We start from the raw sequence: 26,306 nt of genomic DNA on the forward strand, positions 1-26,306 counted from the left end.
TTGCAAAGATCTTTTCGTGAAAGGCTGGTACCTCTGCGAAAGGAGCTACTGGAGCCATGGGAAATTTCATCCAGAGCACAGAGAAGTACTGTAGTAGGCTTTGGCTCAGCCTATGTTGACAGAGAACTGCATGATGAAGTCTTTTTTAGGTTTTATACTGAAAACTTTATTGTTTTCTAAGAGGGATTTGCATCGTTATTGCTTCTTTTATGACGGTAATATAGAATGCTTAATGCTTGTTTCCGTTTCATGGTACTATAGGATGCCTGAGAAAACACTGGTGTCTGGCACAGTTTTTCTTGGAGAAAGCAGCCTCTAGATTTCATAGTAGCTATTGACATTAAATTGCTCTTGTAAAGTTGAGAACACGGATGATAACATAATGATAGGATTTTTCTGACCTTTTAAAAACTGCTGCTGTTACTCATAGTGCCTGTAAAGAGTTTCCTAGTGTTCCAGGTAGACCTTATCACCCTTGTGGAAAAGGTAAGCTATTTTTGGCTTTGTAGCTGGGGAAGACTGAGCAAAAAGCAGTTATGTAAACTAACGTACCAAATGAATATTGCACAAAGGATCAGTCGGGAGGTCTTAGCTATCAATCTGAAATCACCTTGGCTCTTGCTAGTTAAAACCTCCCTTACCATTTTCCACGGGAGAGGGCTAAATGAAAACAGAGTGCTGAAATACATGCTCAGCTTGATTTGTAAGGCTGTTCCTACCAGCTTCCTATCATGTTACATTACGTCCTTCAGAGTTCACTTAAAAACAACAATGAAAAAAGCCAAACGAACCCTTCTCTTTGGTGATTTCACGGCTTTTGTTTCTTCCTCAGAGAAGATCAAGCCTGGACTTTCTCTGACTTCGTCTGAAATTGTAGGCATGATCAATTTGTTTAAGAAACCTTGTAAGTACTTGACTGATTCTGTAGATTACGGAGCACATGATGTCCTGTCATTCGAAAGCTCACTGTTAAGTTTTTGTGGCTTAGTCTGGAGTACCTTCAGCGGGGAGCTGGCTGAGGGGAGAATGTGCTGTGCTTATTGTTTTTGAGCAGGAGCTGCTGCTAATGTGTGTGCTGCTTTTGTCCATTTTTATGGCAGTCGTCATAAACAGCGTATGTGTGACAGGCAGTCAGTCCAAACCAAAGAGGTTATTCCGGTTTATGTTTTTGCAGGTAGTTCCCTGTGGCATCGCTGGGAGCTATCTGCACCACTGTGGGAAACTTCACTCCCCCAGTTTAGGTTATGTCAGATGCCACTGTGCTTTACCACACCTTTTGAAATGGTCCTTTTAATTGATGAAACTTTAGAATTTACGGATTTAAATTTTGAGGTGAATTGGAAAACGCACTCATTTAGGATCATCCGGATTATTTTTCAAAGTTCTCAAAAAGTTTACTGTTTTTAAAGCTTACTGCCATAGTTCTAATTTCAGTAGGTGTTCCTGCTAGTTGTCAAATATTATCTTTCAGTTGCTCTCATGCTAACTTACATTATTGCAGTTTTATTTCTTGCATTGGATTTGCAGAGATTATTTGACAAATTCAGAATTTGAGTTACATGATGCAAATGGACTGAAGCAGTGTTAAGTTTGCACCTATGTGTAAATACCAAGCATGCTGTCAAGCAGTGGTGCTGGATTAATGTGGTGTCCTTCCGTTCACCTCTTTGTTGGTGGGGTTTGGGGTGGCGGGGGGTGGAGGAGGAAGGTTTGGCCAAAGTATTTATAATGAACAGGATTTGCTGTCAACATGAGATGATGGTTAACATCTTAACATGACCAAAGCTTCAGTCTGTTTTCAGGTTTCCTGATTACTTGTCTATTTCAGAAGTTAATATTATTGCTGTTTCCACTGGATTGCATGATGTTCCACATGAGCTTGTGCTACTGAAAAGGTATTAAGAGCAGAAAAGGCTCTCGCTTGATTCACTAATTGCCCTTCAGAGCAAGGCATGATGTCCCTCTGTCACTGACGGTCAGCTCAAACGCTCTACCGGGGAAAGGAAGGAAGGAGGAAGGAATGTAAAAAACCCTTTACTTCTCAACAAATTATTTAATTGGCTCTAATTATGGCTTTAAAGGATGGAAAAAATAAGAAGACTTACTTTGCGTGCACTGTTGAGGAATTCATGTAGGAAGAGGCTCAAGTGTTTGAAATACCTGACTAGCTCTCTGTTGTCATCTGTTAATAATTCACACGGCCCTTTCATTTGTATTTTGTTGAGAAAAACAGAGTAGGCTTGAAATATAAAGAAGCTCTTAACTTCTTTTGTGAAGGAGTGGGAGTACAGCGTGTCCATTCAGTACAAAGAAAAGAATTTACTTGTGTGAAGTTTTCAGACTTTTTTAGTTTTCTTTTCTATAGGGAACTTCACCAGTGGCATTGTGGGAAGGAAACTGTTTCTCATGTGGCTTTTCCACTTGTGTTAGCTGTTATTAGTTAAGTCATAACCCAGCTGCAAATTCCAGACCCACACTTTTCCCAGAATTTGATGCCTACTTTTGTAGAAAACCATTTACTATACAATTACCACCAAACAAAATGGTGCATCACTGTCGTGTCTTACACTGGGTTTTGTTCTCTGTCACTGTATTGTACTACTGTAAAGACTTAAAAATTCCTAGCAGCCAGCTGTGGGAGATGAGTCTGATTCAATGTCATGTGAGTCTTCTCTGAAAGTTGCTGCTCTGGGAAACCTGAGTCCATGGTTGCTGCCTCCTTTAATAGAAAAAAAGATTGGCTAAAATGCATTTGGTTTCTCTGAGGGTACCTGTGTTTCATGGATAGGATAAAAAATAGAAAGGTAGAGAGGATCTACAGTTTGCCAGCCTTCTAGCTGAGGTGAGTGGTAACAATTTTGCGTGCCTTGGTGGTCTTGTTAGCAGAATATGCTTCTGTGTTAGGGCTTTATTTTGCCTTTTTCAGTCCCTTTTGTGTCCTAGTATGTGCGATGATTTCTGAACTGTCACCCACAGCAAACTTTCTCTCCCAAAACAGGTAAAGAGAAAGTTTTGAAAATATTATGCTATTAAAGTCTTGTTGGTAATATCTTACTTGGGATATTTGTTTGTTTCTGATTCCTTAGGAAGCATACAATTTATGTAGGAGATAAGTATGACTTCCCTTACATCTGCATAATTATTAGCAGAACTCTAAGAAATGGTAATGTGAACACTGGTGATGTATACATCCACAAGTGCTCTAGATAGGATAGCAATGCTTTTTATACATGGAACATGAAATTTTAGTAGCTCTTGGGTGGAGACAGCCACTAATTGGCTAACCCAGCCATTTGTAGCGAAGGCATTCATTATCTTTGTTTTGTAAGATGTATTCCTAGTTCTCTTTCAGAAATGTTGGAATGTGTGGTCTGCCTGCCTGTCCCCATGGGTCAGGGCTGAATTTCAAATTACTCCTCTGCTGCTTGAGCAGACTGGCTGCTATTGGAAATGCAACACTCAGCAAGGTGGAATTCTTGTCTGCTCCAACCTTGCCATGCCTGCATTTGTTTTTCCTAATTACAAAACAACTTACACTTAATGAGTTGCACTTAATCAGTACCTTTTGCTTTGCTACACATATAAAATTATACTTTTAGTAAAGTGCTTCATGAACTAATTAGAGATCTCGACCCAGTGTAGTTGGGAGAATTCTGTCCTCTAGTTTACTGTTTTCTTATTAAATAGTGAGATTAAAATCTTGTCTCCTCACACCAAAGATGCAATCTCTTCATGTTGTTCTTCTCCCATGGCAGACCATGTTTCTTATTCTGGAATGCTATTTCCCTAAATAATGTGTCGTCTTTAGCCTTGTCCCATTTCACAATATAGCCTAAAGCAGGGATGACCAGCTGCTCTGTGGCTATGTCTGTCCTGGCTGACTGCTCAGGTGGTGGAGGATAATAAGAGACTGAGTCTGCAGAGGGTGCTTGGGGTATCCTGAAGAACAGGTACAAACACACCCTACCAGTCTGATGGCATGGTCCAGGAGGGCAGGGCAGAGAAGCAGCAGCTATTCACAGCAAGGTCAGGTCCTCAAAACTTACTGGCTCTGGCATGGAGCCCTTTCCAGCAGAAGATAGGAGGGTCCTGCAAGGCTGCCTTGGCGGCTGTGCCCTTGCCCATCAGCACCTTGAGGGGCTTGCAGCCACCTTGCTTCTCCCCACTGTGGATCTTGGAACAAAACTGAAGATACTTTCAGTAAAAAAAAAACAACCACAAAGCAAAATAAACTCCCTTCCCCCTTCAATTTGGGCTCATTCTGCTAGAGGCCAAGTGATGCTGATGATGACTCTACATAAATTACCCGGGGCCGATGTCTCTGGAGTTGCTGCCGGGGTTGCTGGCACACTGTGATTAAGCACTGTCTTTCCACCACGGCTGCAAAGGTGGAAAGAGAACACCTTTGTTGTCTTTGGGAGAGCTTGTTTTGTTGGGGGTTCTGAGGACTTCTCTGCGGGCTGTTCTTGTGGCAGATGGTGTAAGTAAACATTTGATGTTACAAGGAAGCAGCACAGGCTGCCTTCTTCTCCTTGTCCTTCTCTGAGAGGTAAGGCTTTGCATGAGTTTTCACAGTCATCCTTTCTGCCCTCTTCCTTGATCCTGGTTAAATTTTGGATCCTTTGGTTGAGAGGCTTTTGGCCTCTTTTACAGTGATGTCCATGCAGGAACGTGCTGCCGTAAGCGCTGCCAAGCAGAAATGCTCGCCAGCCAGCGAGGCTTGCAGCTAGGTATCAGTTGCATGGATGTACACATTGCCAAGACACCTCGAAGAGGAACAGTTACAGGTAGATAACCTGCTTCAGCCTCTATCCAGTGTCCCTTTCCACTTTGCTCTGCATGGATTTTTTTAAACAAAATTGGGGAGAACTCCTCCCTGTGCTTTTGAAGAACTTAGTAAAAATATTACTTTATATTTTTAGAAACAATTAAAATAATTTTTGTTATAAAATAGTGAAATCTCATTGCTATCTTATTTTCTGTTTTTTGGTTAAGTGGTTATCCGGATACTGTCTGCATTGCTTTGCCATTCCTGGAGCTTTAGGATACAATGTGGGCGATGCCCTTATAGCAGTCTGTTTACCAAAATCAAATACACTTATTTGAACACCTTTTAGTCACATGTTTAACTGTGGTTTCTGAACTAGCACCTTTGAAGTAAGTAGCAGCTGCCCTCCTATTAATGAATATAGATCTATAATGCCAGGTAGCTGTGTGTATTTTTTCCAGGTTTTTTTTTCCAGATTCGTCGGTGATCTGCATTATGTAAGTACATGATAAACTTCATGTACAGATGTAAGTGTCTGCGCTCATCTTCATTTAGTATTTGTCGGAATGTTAATAAACCAGTAAATTCTCAGGCAGCACAGCAAATTATTTGTCACTGGTTGATTTTCAGTTTACAGCCTGAAATACTGAAACTCAAACTCGTTTGTGTGAGTCAGTCAGCAAGAGAGCAGGTATATGTAGTACTAACTGTGACTAAATAAAGCATTTATTACATTTGCTAGAGTATCACACTTGCTCAGAGTAATGTTTTCTGCAAGCAAATTATGAACAATCCATATCCTGAGATGTATGTCATCTCTCTACCATCAGGTTTACAAAAGCTGACAGATAAAGCCAGACCAAAAACTAGAAGATATGGGGGCAGAGTGTCCCTTTTTTGAGGCACAATCACATCTGTCTCCTGTTTTGTTCTGATGCGTTGTGGTTGTGCATCTCACTGTTCAGCTCCAAATAATTTGCAGCACAAAAGCAGGAAAAAGAGGAAGTAGTTTTTCTTTTGAGATTGAAACATACTCACTGATGAAAAATCCTGGAGAAAACGTTGCTCTGCGTTGGCATTACAATGTGCTCCTGCCTTGCAACTGACAACTGGCATTTTTCTTTCTTTCATATAATATGCAAGACTTATTCTTAAAAAGTGAAGAAAAGAGGACAAAGGGGTGGGAGAAGCCTGAGCTTAACTTGTATGTTGTGCAAAGTTGCCTTCCTGTAACCGACAGTGCTGTCATTTCATATACCTAAATTAAATGGTTCTTTCCTCTGACTGTCCTGGGTGGGTGTTACTGCGCATATGGCTTTTGGGCTTTTGCTCTGCTGTTTAAAGAAGCATCAAGATTAGCACAGTCATTTAGAGCATGAGGATTTTTCAAAAAATGCAGTAGGAAACCCGGTATGGGGATCCGGGGATCTGACAGAGGGACAACACAGAGCACTGGAATGACTCTTCTCTTCGCTTAGGACTTTTGGCTATAAATGTTGTTTTTCCCTTTCCTTATGCCATGATTACAAAGACTGCCCTCAATACAAAGCAACAGCTACTGTTGTTTCCATACTAACACTTGACAAACCTTTCAGAAATGATTGTGTGAGGAAGACTTCAAGCACCGCAACCTGGATTTGCTTCAAGATGCTTCGCAGTATCTCAGCTGCAAAATGCGTCAAGGAGAGAGATGTGTGCATCTCTTGAGGCTAGTTGGTCACATAATGGGAACTGGTTGTTTTTATAAACTTTTCTTTTGGCTTATTTATTATTTTGGTACTGTTACAATTCGTTGAAACTAGCATGTGTTGATGTAACCCTGGGTGATGCTTTTCAGAGGTGGAAAAATACTGTTTCAGCTACTGAACACTTGTAGTCTAGATAAATTAACAATAGATACGAGGCAAGTAAAATATGTTAAAACTAGATGAGTACTCGATTCTTTTCTCTGCCTCCACACCTTTCCCACATTTGTTCTCTGCAATTCCTTTTACCATGATTGCTCTTAAGCCTTGAGTTTCACAAGTGGAGCAGAGGGATCAGGTGAAGGAATGCTTTATGTCGGGTGGCAGGAAGGCTATGGTGTCAGAGAAACAAGCTAGGGAAGGGAGCTAGGTGCAGTTTGGTCAGCATGGGCTTCCCCCAAATCTCATTTTGAACTTCCCTTAACTGGACAGGCAGGGTACCAATTCCTGTACCAAGCTGCTTGCAGGGATCCCAAATATGCGTCAGTACCTGGGAAACAAATGTCCAGAGCTGCTGAAATGGACTCCTACATCCATCCAGGCTTGATAGTCAGACCCCGGCATTAGTCAGTACTGGAAGTAGAATTTCGGTTTCCTGTTGTTGTTGCTGTACCGGAACAGCTGGAGGGTACCTGATCTGCCAGAAGGCACCCTGTACAAGTGACATTTTCTGGAACGATGCTGCATCAGGAGACATTGCACTTGGCTGGTCCCCTGGGCTTTTATGGCTGCTGTAGCCCCCTCAGAGTATGACAGACACAACCTGCGCTCCCAGTGTCCTTCCAAGGCTTATAAACTGCATATTTGAGTATTTTTCATCTTAGGGTCCATGTTGATGTCATAGCCTAGAATCTACAATGCATTAATTTCCCTTGGTGGTAGTTATGTTTTACCATCCTCACCAGCACAGGAAACCTCATGCCTTGCCTGGCCACCTGAGTCCCCTCCGTTCTGTTTCATTCTGGGACATAGTAAATGGTGACTAAATTCCAGTGTGGGCAGGCGACGTTGGACAGAAATTGCCATCTCCTTTCTCAGTGAAGTTTCATCACATCTGAGTTCCGTGGCTGAATTTGATGTATTTCACCAGTTTAGCGGGGATAATGCTTTGTAATCTCAGCACAGTGAGATGGTTTGTGATTAGCGTGATCAGTCACATCCTGGCCTGACAAATCCTCGCCTGGAACTGAACCAGCATGAAAACAGGAAACAGTTTTTTCTCTTTGTTCCCACTGCCTGAAGGAAAGAAGATGTTTTAAAAGGAAATGTCTGATTGTCCTAGTTCAGGGATAGAAATAGTTGTTCATTTGTGCAAAGGCCTTTTCATATTTGAATTTAGATATTTTTAAAATATTTAGGTTTGTAAATGTTTGAGTATCATCTCTTTATGGCTGCCTCTCCTCTCTTTAAATTTGCCTCTTTATAAGTAATTTTCTTCTGTTATCACAAAATAGAATGGATGGAGGAGATTTCACTTAGCATCACAGTAGTAGCTTGTTTTTTTCCATTTTGAATGTACGGGTCTTATAAAGAACCTTTTCTGGGTATTTCTATTTGTAGCATTCATACAGATATCTTACTCGGCTGACATTTAAAATCACACTGCTTCTACTTATTAGTGTTTTATGTTAATAAATATACTCAGTGTCAGCCAAATAAATTTGATGACAAGGTACATCTGAGTATTTTATTAAGTGGATGTTGCTAGTTTTGCAAAGATCAGAAGGAAAATATTCAAGAGGTTTTAATTTCTGAGATATTTATAGGGAAATCTAAGCTGGAAAACTTAATTAGATTTCTCTGAGGTTGCCAGTCAACAAGTGTTTCTAGTGTTGTCCTGTTTCTCTGTTTTAATTCTGAAAAACAAAGGCAAACTGTGATGGCCTCAATTCTTCTGTTGCCTCCAAATAGGAAGAGCTGCACTGAAAACACACAAACTGTATTGGTTTTGGTATGTGTTCTGAATTTTTCTTTCTTTCTTAATAAATAGCAACAGGGAAATATCTTCTTATTCTGTATATTTTATTACATTGGTGATAAGACAAGGGAGTGAGTTAATTTTAAGCTCCTTTTTCAGAACAGATCTAGTATTTAAGTTGCCAGAATTCAACCCTGAGACTCACAGCCCTCTTCCCGTAACAAAAATGTCTTACAGGCATCTCGTGTAGGTATTTGGCCTGAGTGGTGAAGGCACCCCAGGCTGGGGGCTCCACTGCAGCTGTGGAAAAGCAGCTACGAGTTCCTTGTCCTGTCTTTGACTCTGCTCTGTCAAAAAAAGTTGTCAAAAAGAGATTTGCCTTTGTGGCTCAGCCTGTTGCTTGCTTACCACACAGGGATAGGTGATGAATAAGGAGCGACTGGTTAAGGTTTGTAAAATGCTTTGAAGTTTGAAATACAATGCTAGTATAATTAGTGATTAATGATTGATTTTGTGTTTCCGTCTCCACAGTGTGTTTAACCACTCTAAATCTTGTTAGTGAATTTGCTGGTAACGGTGTTGGTGAAGTACTGGCTCCGCTGGAGCTTTTCTCTTCATAGCATTCAAGTCAATACCGAGATACCAGTTTCATCCTTAAGCTGATAGTAGTCTATGTTCTAAAAATTGCCAAATTTCAGAAGAAAAGTGCAAATGGTCATCTCTCCTTAGCACTCAGGAAAGAGACCCACCACAGACTGGAATAACAGTGCACCAGCAGGGGAGGTGAAAGCGCGGTACGGTGCTCTGTGCAGCACGGAGCTGAGTCTGAAGATGCTGAAGATGCAGAGGAGCAGAAGGAGGTGTAAGCTGTGTGTGAGTAGGGCAAAAACCTCTCTGACTTGCAGTGAAGATTGACCCAGGTCTGGCATATTTTGGTATTCTGAGGATCCACAGCTGAGCCTCTTGCTCATGTGCCTGAGAGGGGAATCCTGTCCCTGAACAGAAGAACTGAGAATGTCTCGGTGTAGTGCCTGCTGTTCCTGAGGAGGGGGATAATCCAGGCTTGTGTTGTAGTGAAAGCTGCTCAGACAGTGGAAAAAAACATATGTTGCATAAATAGGCAAGCTCACAGAATCAGACCAGCTGCCCTGAGTCTTAATCTGGCCATAATTAATGTCAATTTGTGCAAAGGATTTGTTTATCAGAAGGAGCCTGGAGGAGCAGTTGGGAAAGGAGAGTATGGGGAGGAAAGGTGGAGGAGGAGGATCACAGAGGAGGGGAAGGTGTTCTCCTGCCCTGGCTCTGCAGAGCTCCAGCAGAAGAGGTGGCTCCTTGCAGGGGCATGGTGTTTCCAGGCTTTGGAGGGGAACACAGAGCAAGTTCTTCAGGCCCTGTGCTGCTGACTGATGTTATTTGCTGTGATGTTTTGGTGACATGGCAGTCTAGGCAATAAGTGCCAGGATTCTCTCTGACCACCTTGCCCAACACAATAAGGGGGTTGAGGTTTGGCTTTCTTCAGGACAAAAACTTAAACAACAACAATAAAAAAACCCACCTTTTCAGCTCACTATTTCTCTTCACTGTGGTTTTCACCATGCAAGCGTCCACTTCAGTCCCTCCTTCTTTACTCAAACTGACTGGAGGATTTCTGAATGCCATGCTTCATGCAGCTCTTTTCTTAAGAAAGAGTTTATTTTCTTTACTTTGCTCCCCAGCTGTAAACCACAATGGCATGATTTGAATTCTGAGAAATCGGAGATTGTCACAAGTGTTTTAGTTCTTTTAGATACGAGCCGGAGTTTAGATTTGACTTGGTTTCCAGGTCACTCAAATATGTGGTTTTTTTTCACTCATTGCAAAATTTAGAGAAGTTTCTGAGATTCCAATCCCCTAGATTTGGGGAGGGGAGACAGAATTACAGTTCGGCTTTAGCTTTATAGAATTTAATGAGAAAATTATTACAATAATGTTTCCACTGCAGTGGCTGGTAATTTGCTTGGAATAAGACCCCTTTTACCTTTGGCTTTTCTATATCACTCTACGGTTCTCAGAACTTTGAAAGACAACACATAGTCCTAAGTAATCACTTTCCCCCTCAGCTGGTTAGAGTTACATGTAGAACTATGCCTGAACATTTTTAATGTAATTTTTACTTTACAGAACATACATGGTAATTCTCCTTGTGATCCATGGAGCTGCTCTAACTCAAAAGGTGTATTGATAGTTTCCAAAAAAAAACCCCCGAACAATCAGGCATCACTTGTGACTGGGGACTAAGTTCCTAACATGAAAATTTGACTCCCTGGATTTCATCTGACCATGTATTTTAGCAGTTCATCTGACTTGCAAGGGTAAAATTCATACATATGTTTGTCATTGTAAAGTACATTAAACTGAAACTATGCAAAAATGAAAAAAAAAAATAATTTAAAGCCTTTCTTTTACACTTACTAGTCACAATGAATCAAAAAACCGTTTTGTCTGCTGTTGTTCTTCATTAATTGGTTACTATTGGTAACTACTGGTTCTGCATAGTGACACTGCTTTGAAAGTGCTCCATGAATTGCTGGTTTTAGTGCTTGCAGCTGCTGTATGCCACAGTATGTCTTTACTCATTTCAGTTTGTTTTAGGCAGCAAAAGCAGAAATACTGTATCTTTGCACCGTGACAAGAAACTTTTATTTGATAAGATTGCCCTTATATGACATTCAGGAAAGAATTTGTTCTGTGTCAAAATGTCTCAGCAATGTATTGGTGTATTCTTTCCCTCATAAAAGAAGGAAGAAATTCTGAATCCCAATCCAAAATATATTGGATGTACCAGCTTGCTTTCAGCCTTGATTCATTAAGGAAAAGGAAGACCCAGGGGAAAAAAAAGGAAGACCCAGGGAACTACAGGCCAGTCAGTATCACCTCCGTGCCCAGCAAGATCATGGAGACTGGCAACTATGCTAAGGCACATGGAAAATAAGGAGGTGATTGGTGACAGCCAACATGGTTTCACTGAGGGCAAATCCTGCCCGACTAATTTGGTGGCCTTCTGTGATGAGGTTACAGCATTGATGGATAGGGAAGACAACTGACATCATCTACCTGGACTTGTCCAAAGCATTTGATACTGTTCCACACGACATCCTTGTCTCTAAGATGGAGAGACATGGATTTGATGGACGGACCACTCAGTGGATAAGGAATTGGCTGGATGGTCGCACTCAAAGAGTTGTGGTCAATGGTTCAATGTCCAAGTGGAGGCCAGTGACGAGTGTGATGTTCCTCAGAGGTCAGTACTGGGGCCAGTGCTATTTAACATCTTTGTGGGCGACATGGAGATTGAGATCGGGTGCACCCTCAGCAAGTTTGCAGATGATACCAAGCTGTGTGGTGTTGTGGACACACTGGAGGGAAGGGATGCCATTCAGAGAGACCTTGACAGACTGGAGAGGTGGGCCTGTGAGAACCTCATGAAGTTCAACAAGGCCAAGTGCAAGGTCCTGCACATGGGTCAGGGCAATCCCAAGCACAAGTACAGGCTGGGTGGAGAATGGATTGAGAGCAGCCCTGAGGAGAAGGGCTTGGGAATGTTGGTTGATGAGAAGCTCACCATGAGCCAGCAATGTGCGCTGGCAGCCCAGAAAACCAGTCGTATCCTGGGCTGCATCCAAAGAAGTGTGGCCAGCAGGTCGAGGGAGGTGATTCTGCCCCTCTACTCTGCTCTTGTGAGACCTCACCTGGAATACTGCATTCCGCTCCGGAGTCCCCAACACAAGAAGGACGTGGAGCTGCTGGACCGAGTCCAGAGGAGGGCCACGAAGATGATCCGAGGGCTGGAGCACCCCTCCTATGAAGACAGTCTGAGAGAGTTGGGGCTGTTGAGCCTGGAGAAGAGAAGGCTCTGGGGTGATCTTCTTGCAGCCTTCCGGTACCTAAAGGGGGCCTACAGGAAAGCTAGAGAAGGACTTTTTACAAGGGTGTGTAGTGATAAGACAAGGGGCAATGGATTTAGATTGAAAGAGGGTAGATTTACATTGGATATAAGGAAGAAATTTTTCACTCAGAGGGTGGTGAGGCACTGGAACAGGTTGCCCCAAGCTGTTGTGGATGCCCCATCCCTGGCAGTGTTCAAGGCGAGGTTGGATGAGGCTTTGGGCAACCTGGTGTAGTGGAGGGTTTCCCTGCCCATGGCAGGGGTGTTGGAACTGGGTGATCTTTGAGATCCCTTCCAACCCAAACCATTCTATGATTTCTGTTATCCCAATCCTCCAGCCATCCAGTCTTTCCAGGTGGCAGTGGGACTCTCCTTTTCAGGAGTTCAGGATAGATGTCAGCAACATGCTGTTAACACTTGTGACGTGTCACTGAAGAGTTTGGTCTGAGTTTCATGCTCCCTTCATGAAAATTAACATTTTCTATGGTAAGCCAGCAGTTTCTGCGAGGATGAAATGCTCCTCTCACAGGTGAAAAAATGGGAAGAGGTATGGATACAAAAGTTGACCAGCACACTAGAGGACTTGTCCTAGGGGCTGGAGAGGCAGAAAAAGGAGTTCATATAACACAATCTCCTGCAAGAATGATCTTAGTAATAGTGATCTGAGGGCAGGATCCTCATCTGTCCGCAGCTTGTGCCAGCCTTGAGGAGGTACGAATGACTGTGAACAGCTGGGGAGGGGCAGCGGGGAGGTGTTTGGCCGGTTGGGGTTGCGTTCCTTGGACTTTGGACCGCTCTGCAGTGGGGCCTCAAGCAAGTCGCTTTGCCTTTGTGAGGCTTATCCTTCCATCTGCAGCTTGGCCAGTAGTTCAGGTTTTAAACGATTTCAAGCAGGGATTGTCTCATGTAAGAAATGAATCTGCTGAGGGAAGCCCATGTTGTATGATTTTTTTTTCTCCAAGAAGGAAATAATGAGCCAACATCTCTTTACTGCGTTGACCTCAAGTGTTTAATGCAGATCTGGAAACCTCAGATAAAACCCAGCACAGTAAAAGGGTCTTCCATCATGAATAACTTGAGTTAATAAGTCTTGCCCTAGTAAAATAAAACTTTCTGCCTTCTGTTACATAATGGATGAATGTTTTGTTGGTGAATCAGAAGCTATTGCAGTCTCTCCCTTTCGAAAAGTCTCACATGCATCAGTGAGCCCAGAGTTATTATAAGCAGGTTTTATTTTATCCCATATGTTCTGCAGTGCAGCCCAGCACCTCAGTAATATCTATCGCATTTTCTTAACCCTTTTGCAAATGTCCTTGTGTGTGCGAATTCTGCTAGCTGCTGTCACTGTGCTCAACACGTAGATCCCAAGTTGTTCAAGACCCCCTGACTACTCCCTATGTAACCTGTACCTGGGGCTTCCCCTCCCCTGGAAACTGGGAAAGAAGATGAAAACTCCCTGGCCCCAATACTGTTCGCTGCTGAAGTTTGTACCGATGACCTTGCACTATCATCCCTGCTGAGAGTCCTTATTATCCCTTGCCTGTCCCACATGTTCCCAAAATGACCTGCCTGCTCCAGGCTTGGCTGTGATTTTCAGAGAGCAGCGTCTTCTCCATCCTGAAGGTGCAGCCCAAAGGCTGGCAGTGGGATGGATTAGTGAGGCAGGATGTTGGTGTTGACACAAAGGGTTGAGTGGGGAACATGAAGCTTTCTCACCTCTAGGACCACTCACCGTGTTTCTTAATAAAAACAACATGCACAGAACTACCAAGATTGGCTGGGAAAAGAGGAAAACAGGAGCTTGAAAAGGAAGGGAGGTGAGACTCTTGCCAGAGTAAATGAGAGTGAAGAAGGGGATAGGAGCAGTATTTACTTGACTCTAGTTCTTCTGTTTAATGTCATCTAAACACTTGCAAACTATTCTTTACTCCTCTTCTCCATTAATACCTCTTCTTTGCTGCTAAAAACCGCTGTGCCAGTCCTCGTGCAGTGGAGGTTAAGTCCTTTTGCCTTGAGTGAGTAAAATAAAGTTTTAGTTTCTCTGTTACATCCTTGTTGCATCAAGAGAAGATGATAAATTACATTATATGGTGTTTGAACATTAATAGGAAATGCCTATTAATCAGCATAATAGAGTCTAACAGCTGACTATGTCAGCTACATATGGTTTCTTTGGAAGATACGTTCTTTGGGAGGAAGAAAAAAATAAAAAAATGGACTGTTTACAGAAATGCTTTTGCTTCTCCAGGTGACAAGGGAAAATAGATGTTTTTCTATTCGTTCTTGCTATGTTATGGATACTTTAGGTAGTATTACTAGTTTATATCAGGTAATCCAAGAATACCTCATCTTCCCTGTGAGACAAGGTTTGGAAGAAATAGTATCTCTCATAAGATCACTTGATACTCTTGGAAAAACAGGCGAGCATTGGCATGCTATTTTTCCTTCACTTTGCCTAGGTGTTTCATGAGACTATTGTGGCTGCATCAATTTGTCGCCTTTGATCCCTCTCAGTCTTGTTTTCATTTAATGTTTCTCAGGTATTGATTTCATCTCTGGTTATATTACTCATCTTATCTCTGTCAGCATGGGACTGTTGCATGCTGTCCACTTTAGGAGTGTTATGTGCTATCACTAAATGTGTGGAGCTCACTGCTGAGAAGTTATGTTACTGAATCTGAGCATCAGTCTTTTTTTAGGTCGATCTTTATTCCTTTTGTGCTATCTTAAATGTTTCGTTGGGCTCTTTGGTGTTTGTGTCTGCTTTGTATATGTGGACTGTGTCCATCTATCAACTCCAGCTTTATTTTTAGCTGTCTATGGAAGAGAGGATGATGGACTGAGGGCAGGTCACCGAGGCAGAAAATCTCCAGAAACCAACTTTCCCTGTGAAATCTGATGAACCACAATAGGCACAGGACCTCGCACCTATTTTAAAATGCGGGAACACAGTTTGGCAGAGCAGAGCCTGCCCTCCTCCTCCTCCTTGTTCTCAAACAATTTGCTTCCCTTCCTGGAGGAGTTGGAGACACCTCTCTGGGGAGTGCTGCTCCCAGCTCTGAATGCAAATGTGTTGGAAACAACAAGCAGCTCTGGGGACTCACAGAAATGGATGTACCGAGATGTGGAGTGGGGGGGAAAGCTGGAGGCAAGTGCCAATCCTGGTTTGTATGGGGAAGCTCTGTGCCCTACGAGGACAGAGTGGGCCAGGGGGAGACAGGGCGGTTTTTCCAGTGGGGCTCTGAAAAGCAAAGAAGTTTGTGTAGATGCACAGCTAACCCAGGGCTCAACAGCAGTGGCTATCCTCAGTTATTTTAAAAAGGCCGTGAGTAAGCATAACATTAGCTTAAAATCAAGGTGAGTTTTTTTTATTACTGATACTGGCAAAGTACATCACAAGAGCCTTTTCGTGCTGTAGAGATGTGATTAGAGATGTCTGTCAACTTAACCTCTTAATGGTATTTTTTAGCTCCCTTTTTCACTTTGGCTGCTGCGTTGTGCCCGCAGCCCAGTAACCCACTTACCTTCTCCCTGCCATGCAGTTCTTAATGCTGCGTGCATGTGGATTTCCATTCTTTAAATTCTTTATAGAAATTCCTATTTGATTTAATAATTCATATCCTCATTAATCTAGCCCGTTACACCATATTTTATAGCCAATAAATTCACTAACAAGGAACACATTATTTTGGAGACAGCTCCAGTACAGTGTCTCATACTGCAGATGGATACAGACAGGTGCTACATTTCACATAATGAACAAATATCTGTGAAATCTCCACAAATTGCATTACAAAACTGAGGTTTGAAAAATCTCGGCCACAATAACTTCAACTTTAAAAAAATCAGTATAAATCCTGCTTTTATGGTTTTTTTTTTCCCCTCAAAGATTATATTTCTACCCACCAGCTGATGCATTTGCTTGGTCAGCTCTGCGCGGAGAGGTCTCTCCCTGCAGGTTTTCTCGCCCGTGTTGCTGTGAGTGCCCCCAGCACCGCAACACAGAGGAAAAGCTGCAAGGAACACCTTGTTATGTGCTTTGGTATCTCTTCTATGATTATGTGAGACTTTCTGTTTCTCATGTGAAGCTTGCTTCGCTTGAACGTTATTTTTCAGATGTTTCCAGTGGCATCGGCATCTCTATCGCATGCGGTGGTGTAGCCAATCCCTGAATTGTGCCTGTTGTTTGGGATACATCGCTCGCTTGCTTTCCAGTCATTTAAACCTCTTCCCTCTGTAAGAGCAGTAGTTAAATCTTTATTTGACCTGTGCTTGTGTCGAGGCCTATGTGCAAGTTTTTAAAAGACACCGCAGCCTGGGAATCCCAATGGATTTGGGTGACATTGGAGTCGTGTAACGATAAGCTGTCTTATGGGAATTTATGAGCTGGGGTATTGCTAAGGTTTTAGCTGGAGTCCAGAGGCTGTGCCTGATTTACTGGGGATAAAACCCATTTCACCAGTCTTCATCTTTCTTGGACAGCCCCTTAGAGAGAAAGAGAGAATACACGAGGTGTAGCTGCTCCTCTTGCTCTCCACCCTGTTCTTGGGAGTAGAGGGACCGTGCACTGCCTTCATAATGCCGACACTCTCCGCTTTAACTGGCTCTGTGTTCGGCACTGCGTGTCTTTAGGCAGTTGACAAATTACATGACAGGTTAAAGATTATTCTAATCTGCTCTGCTACTCTTCTGGAATAAGCTGAGAAGGGCACGTTTACCATATGTGCTGTGTTATTCTAGCTAGCATACCCAGCCTTGTTTATCTGTCGCCTTCACACCTCATGTTTTTCTGTGATTCAAAACTGATTCACTGTTAGCTGTTTGCAGTGATTTGAACAAGAAAGGCTTGTCAAACAGACAGGAAAAGAGTTTAATTACTGATTTCTCATGTTCTCCTGGGGCTGGATCTGTAGGATCCCATTCGAGTGATGAAGAAGAGAAGCAAGCAGCCCATCTAAGCAGGCTTCTTTCCTGGATATCTCAGCAATTGTCCTTGACACAAGTCGACAGCATTGGATATCCCAGCCTTCAGCCTTTCCTATTCTGTTTTTTTCTTTCTGCAGTGCAGACAGACAGGAGAGATGAGTCACGTTAGAGCTGTAGCATTAGAGACTTGAAAGGTTTTTGTGCAGGGCTCTCTCTGTTGCATTGCCAATGTTTGGATTCCTTTTTGTACTTGTTTTACTGTTATAGGAAGCATTTTACTCTGTGGGTGATATCATCCCACATCTTCCTCTGTAAGATCTTGTGAAAAATTTACATAAATAGACTTTGCCTTAGCGGTCAGGCGTTGCCTCCTTAGAAACCTGGAAGGGCTGGCTGCTCCTTATCTCCGCGCTGGCAGGACGGGAAATAGCGTGCACAGCCTGTGCAGGGAAGGGTGTTCGTTGGTTTTGCAATGAGTCACGGAGACTAATTTAAAGAATTCACGCTTAGTAATGTGACAACTGTGATGATGGGGGTATGGAGCAGGAAATAGCTCAGGGACATGTTAAATCACACGGAGGGAAGCAAATCTTGGCTGGAGATAACCATGTTGGCTTTCATCCATTTTGATGAAATGAAAGCTGTGTTGACCTGCCTTACTTCTTCAACACCTAGATTCATAGTTGGTGAATCAGTACAGTAGATTTGGAGTTGATGAGGTAATTCACAGTTATATCTGAGGACCTCCGAAAGAGGAGGGGACAAGGGTAATGTGAATGAATGACACAGTGAGAACCTTTTTTAAAAATGCTGTAGTTGAATTGATTTATGCAGAAATGGCACTGTGCAGTCTTCGCTTTCAAAGAAGGCTGAGGAAACAGGTGAGGTGGGAACTATGGAAAAACAGCTCTTTCACCCAGCCTTGTGTCTATTACTGATGCTTTCCTTGCTGTATGCTCTACCGTTTGATTTATGAGTTTTTGCAGGCAGTCTCTGAAGTGTGCGAAAGGTTGGGGCAGCTGTGGCCGAGAGAGATGATTTCTCTCTTTCTCTGCATGACCACCTGCCTTCTTGTCTGTTAGAGGTTTCGTAAAAGAATATAATTCACTAAAGTCAGGATTGAGCAGCAGGCAATTGGTCCGGCTGGAGATGTAAGTTGGTCAACTTATGGAAAGCAGAGCTAGGGGATGGGGAGAGTAAAATTCTGTCTCCCTTTTCCTTCTACGCTGATAAAACTGCTGTTTCAGTGGTGGTTGTTTTCCTTGTCTGCTCGTTGTGGGTCAGCGATTCTGGATCTGGAAGTTCTAATGCTGGGCCTGGATTCGAAGTTCTTAATTCAGTTTTTTTGTCTTTAATCTGCTACTGGGATGCCTTGTTGTCTTAATAAAGTTGCACAAATGCTGTATATCTTGACTGCCAGATGAGAAGAATTATACCGGTGCAAACTTCTTAGGAATCTGCAAAGGAAATGCAGAATTATCATCTGTTGACTTTATAATTTAAATCTAGGTTTCCTGCTTCATCCATAATTATGTACAGATATAATCAGATTCACAAGAAGTAGCTTTCTTACTCTTTGTGTAAGTTTGATCCCATCCCTGAGTTCAGCGCATGCTCGCTGGCACTGTGCTAGTTTGGAAACCACTTCTCAATGGAAGCAGCCAGACTGCAACGTGCTTGGGCACATTTTTCTCTCTCTAAATACCCCGTAGTTATGCCTCCAGCAACTACAAAGGGGTGTTGCCTAAACGTGGCTTTGCCATTCACAGGTATGGCAGAGTAGAATGTAAAACCTGATGCGATATTGAAGAGTACTGTTGCACTACAGAAGATTTTTCATGTTTCCTGGTCAAATGTTCCTACAGGGCCCTTCTACGTACTTTGCAACCAAACCACTGCTCCCTGCGCAGCAACAGCTCATAGGAATAGTAGAGCGTGCTGGGGTGGTGCATATGCACACAGCCTGGGAGGAAAGCATGTTTTGGGATTTAAGTAGCTTATGAGAATATTTGTCACCATTATGACATGATGCTTCTCAAACTGGATTATGACAGAACGCTAAAGTTGCTTTTCTGTTAAAAAAAAAATAGATTAAGTAGATTCAATGCAAAATTATGTAGAGGCAGATAATAAATTAAGCTCTTTGGCAGTTATGACGTTTTAGAAATTCTTTGGTGCATCCCAAACCAGAGAAATTAACCTTTTCTTAGGAGGTGTTAACAAGAAACTCTTGGTACTTCTTTTGACTAGATGTGGGAAATGTAGTTTGAATCTGCATTTGTCTTCTTCAGTCTTTGGTTGAAAAAAAATTGTGTGTTTTTTTCTGGTTAATTTTTAATTTCTTGTTCCTGTCTTCATGTCTGCTTTGTCTTTTTGCTGTGCTCTTTTTGGTGGAGCTTTTAAAATGTAAGTGTCTGAAGGAAGAAATACTTGACCAAATTCTATCCTCAGTTAATTACTTGGGGGGAAAAAAAAAGTGAGAAAAATGTATTGACTTTGCTGATATAAAGCCGCATGTTTATTGAAGTAACCCACCAGCAAACCAACAGAGCTTTATTCTGTTCTCTTTGCTCATTTGCAAATTAACTTGTCTAGTTATGAGGCTGTGTATGTAAAATACCACAGGTCACTTTCAACTACTTTTAATTCGAGGCAGAGCCTCCAGCACCTGCTGAAGCGGGGTGACCAAAGCAGTGCTTGTCTGCTGATGAAAAGGTCAAATAAAAAGTGTGATGTAAAGCCTAAATACGAGCCTCAAGTAATAAATAATAAATAAATCCTGGCTCTACAAAATTACCCTTTCTCTTCATTCAAACTTGCAGCTGCGCTGACACCTCTGAGCGGATCCTTAAACCCAAGAGCAGATGTTTTAATGCTCTTATGTTCGCTTTGTCAATATGATGTACCAAAAGCAAGTTGCAGCCCTGTATTTACCTGGGCTGCTTCAGGCTGGTGATTTACTCTTTGACCTCACTCTTCCTTTGAAGCCGCTGCCGCGGTGCGTGCTTGCCGGCCGTGCCCAGGCACCGTGTCCCTCAGCCCCGCACCCGTTTGCCTTGTCATCCGCAGACAAGAAAAAAGCAGGCAAATTCCAGCCTTTCAGGAAGCTCTTCGGCAAAAGGAAGAAAAGAGAGCCCACCTCAGACGGCGAGGAAGCCACGCTGAAGCCCAGCCACTCCTTCGGCAATGTCTGCAATGGCACCTTCTCCTCTGATGAGGAGCCCGGCGGTGGTCTGAGGTAAGGGCGCGCGGGTCCGCTGCCAGCCCCCACGGGTGCCGGGATTGTTCTCCCCAGTCCTCAGGGAATTCAGTTTAAATTCCCACTCCATTGAGTAGTAGCAAAGAAGTTGCGTGCTGCTTTTTGATGAAGTGTGTGTGTCTCTGTCTCTCCTTGGAACGGGGAACCTGCTGCTGTAGACCCCAAATTCTCACTGCTTGTACGCGTTACTTATTGGGTACGTGTGCTGGTCTGCAAAAAGAAATCTCGGGGTGAAGCAGAAATGAATTTGAATCTGGCTCCATGATTTAACAGAATTCTGTGGCCAACACCTGCAGAGTTAATACCAGCAGAGGTATTAACGGCATCCATGTTTTTAAAACTAGGGAAAGGGAAACTTGAACTGGCTGCTACAGGTACTTATTGTGTACTTTTCCGTGCAAGGTGGTATCTCTGGGTCAGGACGGAGACGCCCTCTTTCAGTCTATGCTGTACAGTTTTTGCATTGTAATTGGGGTCAATAAACAGACTCCTTTTACTCTGATCTGAATTGAAAGTAGAGTAGGAGAAGGAAGAGAGGGGAGAGAGGCACCTAGAAATCATATTGTATCCCAGTGGCGAGAGAGGACGGGAGAAGAATGCAAGAATTTGTTGCAGAAACGATGGGGGAAAGAAACTGCGCAGAGTTAACTAATCAGCAATCTCTAATCAGGAACAGAACAGAAAAAAAAAAACAACAAACCAACCCAAAACAAACCCCTCCACCCCAACAACAACAAAAAACAACAAGAGCAGATGCACAAGCTAATTAGGTCAGTAATACTAGTTTCACTTTCCATCTGAAAGTCCCAGGTTAGCTGACTCCTTGTCAGAGCTTGCTTCTTTGGAAGAAAAGGAGCTTTTTGCACTGGGGAGTGTGAGTATCTGAAAGTAATAAAAAATCTGGGAGGATCAAAAATCCACACCAAATTCCTCTGTTCGAGAAAGAAATGTGTATCAGAAATATCACCCTACACAGTATTTTTAATGGTGCAAAATCATAGCGATGAAAATGTGATTTTTATTTTTTGTTTTAATTTTGGGGGGTTTTTTTAAGCCTCTGGATTTTTTATTCCTTTCTGTAAAATTCTTTAAGTTCTAGATTTCCCCTTTGGTTTCTGCAGTGCAATACTGTGCACCTCTTCTGCCAGTCCCAGCTTTTCAGAAAATCAAGCCTGAGCATAGCGACACTGTAGATGGAGACATGACTGACTGCTGTTGCGTTGCATTGCCTGTGTGCATGACGCTGAGCAATTGTAGGAGGTTACAGTACCTTTTGCCTCAAGAACAAACTAGTGAACCAAAGCAAAACAAAGGGCATCATCTCGCTATCAGGGATTTCCCATTCAGCGTAACTGAAAACACAGTGCTGCGCCCAGAAGCAGTGATATGGGAACTTGTCCTTTTCCTCAACAGTGAAGTGAAGGTGTGGCAAACCCTTGTGAGACTTGTGTTAAATGCTTGCATTTATAAACATGTTAATTTTTCTAATTAATAAAGGCATTAAACGTAAGTCTCTAGTGGAATAAACTAGACTGCACAATTTAAATCACAGGGGATTAGCAAATGTGAAGGGTCCCGCAGTTCATCTCAAGTGAAACATTTTCTTTCTACGTGTGTGATTCGTGAGAGATGCTTCTGTTTTAGCCCACTAGAAACACTCAGTCAAAACTCTGTTTTCCCGGTCAGGCTTCATGGTGCAAACGTGGGTGGGATTTGATAATAATTTTCAGTTTGCAGGTAGCGTTTGCCATGTTACTCATCTTACAACAAGAATAGATGTTCAGTGCAGTGCATTAGATTGCTTTGGGGAGCTTAGCTTCAGCAGCGTTGCTTCCATCCATTATAATTTTTTGCCTTTAGTATCATTTCAAATGTTTATGAATTGAATGCAGAGATGAGCTAAGTAAAATAATATATGCAGTTGTTTGCAAGTTATCTAATAGCAAATACATTACCATACCTTCCATTATTCAAAGAGAAATGGAGTAGAGCAAATATAAATAACTAGTACTATATTTATATAACCAAAATCTTAGGTAGTTTTATGAAACCATCTGCTTCAAACTGTTTAAGAATGTACAATAACTGTATATATACAAAAGCCTAATAAAAGTTCCAATTTTACAATGAAAGTTAAGGGATGCTGCCATTCCCTTAACAGAGCTATATTTCTTCGTCAACCTGTAAAGTACACTAATTTGTTATCTGCAGATGTTTCATGTGGACTTTATGTTTTGATTTGTGAAGGGGTGGGTTATTATTTTGAAAAGATACTAGAGAAGAAAGCCGTCTCAGGAAGGTAGAGACAAGAAAATAGTATGGGATAAATAAGAGATCTGTACGGCTTCGAAGACCTAAGCTAATATTTCACTGCGTAGTGTCTTGGCTTACAAACCTGCTCAGAGCTAATGCCTGAATCTCTAATGGAGACTGCGCCGACCGGGTGATGCAGACACACCAGGAGCAATTTAGGTAATCTGCATATGATGTAGGTTGACTGGCTGAGTTGGAAGCAGCCTGAGAGATCTACCTGTCCATCTTTTCTTACAGCTACTTCCTGGACTCATCAGAGGCAAATAACTTGCTTGGTATCCTGATGTATGCACACTTCAACCTATTTATTCATCCAAGTTGTTTTGCAGCTCCCAGGTGGAGGTTTGCTGTTGCAATTTGTCTTGTCCTGCCGTGTGGAAGATTGGAATTCCGTTTCCCCACTTTTAGATTGCCCTTCTTGAGTTTACAAAGTTAGAAGTGTATTCATTAACTTTATGTCCCATCCATAGGAGCTGGGAGATAGAAGTGATTATTACAAGACAAGTTAAATTGTGTTTGTGGAGCTTCACTAAAGTCTTCAGAAGCTTCTGTTCTGAGGTTGTGGTTTGGCACTTTATAGCATTTTATATTTGTCTTATTTGTCACAGTTGACACTATGCAAGCATTGTGAGGATGTACCTGAAAAGGCACCTGTGTAGAACTCTACAAAAACTTTGTCATTCTGGGTTGATGTGCAGAGGCAGCAGGGAATTACATTTTTCTTATAGCAGGTACAGTAGAGTGCCTTTCCTTGGGCTGAATGGACCTGGAAGTAGACCTGTCAGGTCTTTAAGACTGAAGTGTTGACAGCATTGGTGTTCTTCCAGGGAAAAGTCTCTCAGAAAACTTCAGTCTCTTGAATGTTCCTGTTCATGAAACGGGACCCCTTTATTTGTAAATCCTCATCAAGTACTGCATAATGCCTGTAAAACTGTTCTCAGGTCCCCTTCGTAAAATCATCCTCATGAGGAAATCACCTGAAGATCTTAGTTCTCTGTATATGCTGAGGAAGACTGATGATGAGGAAGAGAGTGTGAGAGATTTCCTGTCTTGTAAACAACTTTGCCCAGTGTTTGATGAAACTGTCAGCATTAAATGCTTTTGGGGCTGGACCATGGATCACTCAGCTCTTTGCCTTGTAGGACTGTGCTAAACTGTACAGCGGTTACCACTCAGCTTGTGAATTCAGCATCTTTTCTGCTTGTGGGTTCCATGTGCATAAGCAGTTTGATTTCTCTGAATGTATTAGTTCTTTGAAAATGCCTCATTTTGGCAAGAAAAGTTGGTATTTGCTATCCAAGCTGTATCCTCATTGCACTTGATCAGGTAATTGACAGAGATTGTACAATTGCACTGATTTCTACTACAATGATTGTAGAAGCCAAAAGCATTCCTTTGCAAATACAAAGTTTGATTTCTGATGATTTTAACAGCAGAACTTCAAAATTATCTTTCCTCAACAATTGTCTTGACATCTTGCCAGGAAACTTCAATTCTAGAAATCTAAACTGGGCATATGCAGAGCTGGAGGAAAATCCATACTTTTTGTAGTATTTGCCCAGTATCTGCACTCAGAGACATGCTTCACGTGGATTTAAGGCAAGTGTTTTGCACAGTTCTCATCACAAGACTATATAGATAAGCAAAATAAGCAATAAACTATTTATAGACCAAAGCTGGGGCAAGGAGCATGGTGTGTTCCCAAGCTTCGTCAGGAGTTTTATTGCTTGTGACGAGAAGTTCCCAGGGGGGCAGCCCCAGGGTGGCAAACTGGGACGCAGTGCCAAAGATGCAGCACAAGTCAGGTCACGCGTCTGTACGGAGCTGCAAGTTGCGTGAGCGGCCGTCCCTTGGTAAGAACTGAAGTTTCCTGAACTTCTCCGGGCAGTCCGCCTGCCAGTGCCAAGAGTGAACCTTTCCGTTTGAAAAGGACAGAAGAAGGACTGGGGAGAGGGAAAAAAAACACATTTCATTGTCATCTGAAGAAGCCTTCATTTACTAATTCGGTAAAGGTAATTTTTGTCAGAGGCTGGGTGGGTTGGGCTGTTTCACTGGTGGTTTATACCTGAGTCCGAATGCCACAGACAGTCTGAAGGTGGAAAGGAGACGGTGGTTTCATACCAGCCATCAGCCTTTATAGTGCAAATTTGGCTTCTCTCTGCTAAGAGAAGACAAGGGCAGTGGTGGAAAGAATGCCAACGATGCACGGATGGGGCTTCCATGGGATGGGGCACCTGCACAGCATGTTTCTTGATAGATAATTCCTCAAAGTATTCTTTAGAGGGAAAATAATGTGATCAGTAATTTGATCAGTCGGATGAGTTGTGGTATTGGCAATAAACTCCAGACAGGTGTTATTGTTTATTTAAGAGATACTTGACCTGTAAAGTATAAATTTTAGTTTTACATCAATTTTGAATTCTGTGCCTGAATGGGCACAAAGGGCAAAAGCGCAAATTTTCAGGCAGAGAAAAGATAGGTATAGGTATAAACATGGCTAAATCACAATCTCTTTAATGGACTGAAATTTGAGAAGGAAGCCCACAGAAAGTGGGAACAATCACAGAGGGACATAAAGGATAAGGAGGAGACGTTTTATGAATTCTTTACGAGTAGGAGGAAGACTAAGTGAAAAGTTGGTCCTCTGTAAGCAAAGAGGGAATGATGGCAACAAGTAATGCCAAGAAAGCCTAAGTGTTTCAGTCCCTTTTTAACTTTCATCTTCATACAAAAAAGGGGGAAAATTAAAAAAAAAAAAAAGGCAACAGTAGATGTACTTTTAGCATTATGTCTGGTTTTAGCCTGTGTGAACTTTGTTACTGTGAATGCAATTTGTATAGTGTTTGTGCATAGATGGATAGCAGGAACATCACAGCTTTGAGAGAACATGTACAGCAAATAAAATGCACATTCTTCTGAAGGGTGCAGATTGAAACCTGTATTCTTGTGCTTGTTTTCATACAAGTTAGAGGTAGGAGAGGCTCAGCCACCCTTTCTGTGGTTGTTCCCAGCTGAGCGTTTCCCTCAGAAAACAAAATTATTCATCTGATTTTTCTAAACAGTGTGCTCAGCTTGGGGATTTCTGCAGGTATTTGTGGTCCTCAACTCCTCCAATAGCAGCATATTATAGAAGTCTGGTCTAGGAGGTGATACAGTTTGTTCGCTATTACTCATCTCTTGTATCTCCGTTTCAGTTTCTGAGTGTTTAATTTTCATTTTGCATTTCATGTGAATGAGAACAACTCATCTGCATCAAATGTGGCCTTGGTTACTAACTGCTGATCAATAGCATTCACCCTCGTCGTCATAGAGACTGGCCTGAAAAATGAATGTAATTATGTTTTCCTCTTCTCTCAAGTGACTCTTTTATTATTGCTCAGGTAATTACCTGACACATACCTTGAAAGAATATATGGTGATTGACTAAGTAAGGCAAAAAAATATAGCAATCA

General features: G+C 42.3%; 1 protein-coding gene across 2 annotated transcripts in view; it reads left to right on the top strand.

Annotated features, from left to right (window-relative positions):
• The first annotated feature begins 819 nt into the window (after positions 1–819).
• Positions 820–26,306, top strand: part of CRACD (capping protein inhibiting regulator of actin dynamics) — a 58,175-nt gene continuing 32,688 nt past the window's right edge. The window contains exons 1-2 of one of the 2 annotated variants that reach the window (XM_086612202.1): positions 820–904; positions 20,352–20,520. In XM_086612202.1, coding sequence (XP_086468328.1) covers positions 880–904; positions 20,352–20,520 — 194 coding nt within the window. In that variant the 5' untranslated portion in view covers positions 820–879. Of the gene's footprint in view, positions 905–4,663; positions 4,788–20,351; positions 20,521–26,306 lie in introns of those variants that run through there. The other variant, XM_009983451.2, reaches the window with a different exon arrangement.

The sequence above is a fragment of the Tauraco erythrolophus genome, chromosome 5, assembly GCF_009769465.1.
Source record: "Tauraco erythrolophus isolate bTauEry1 chromosome 5, bTauEry1.pri, whole genome shotgun sequence".
Classification (NCBI taxonomy): Eukaryota; Metazoa; Chordata; class Aves; order Musophagiformes; family Musophagidae; genus Tauraco; species Tauraco erythrolophus.